At 61.5% G+C, this 205-nt stretch overlaps 1 protein-coding gene across 1 annotated transcript in view; it reads right to left on the bottom strand.

Moving 5' to 3' along the window:
- Nucleotides 1-86: 86 nt before the first annotated feature.
- Nucleotides 87-205, bottom strand: part of SDRG_08391 (hypothetical protein) — a gene marked incomplete at its 3' end in the record, with an annotated part of 2,005 nt that continues 1,886 nt past the window's right edge. The window contains exon 2 of the mRNA XM_008614274.1: nucleotides 87-162. Coding sequence (XP_008612496.1) covers nucleotides 87-162 — 76 coding nt within the window. The remainder of the gene's footprint in view (nucleotides 163-205) is intronic.

Raw genomic sequence — 205 nt, 5'->3', positions numbered from 1 at the left:
CAACCGTAGGTGCTGTTGTCGTCGGGGCCGTTGTCGGGGCCGTTGTCTGTTCGGTCGCCGGTGCCTTCGTAGGCTCAAGCGTTGACTCAGTCGTCGGTGTCGTGACCGGTGCCGTCGAAGGTCCAATCGTAGGTGATGACGTCGGTGCCGTTGTAGGTCCCACTGTAGGCTGAGTTGTCGGTAGATCGGTTGGTGCCGTTGTCGG

Source organism: Saprolegnia diclina, assembly GCF_000281045.1.
Source record: "Saprolegnia diclina VS20 unplaced genomic scaffold supercont1.25, whole genome shotgun sequence".
In the NCBI taxonomy this organism is placed as follows: Eukaryota; Oomycota; class Saprolegniomycetes; order Saprolegniales; family Saprolegniaceae; genus Saprolegnia; species Saprolegnia diclina.
Note: the sequence above shows the minus strand (reverse complement) of the source record. Positions and strands in the feature narration are given on the sequence as shown.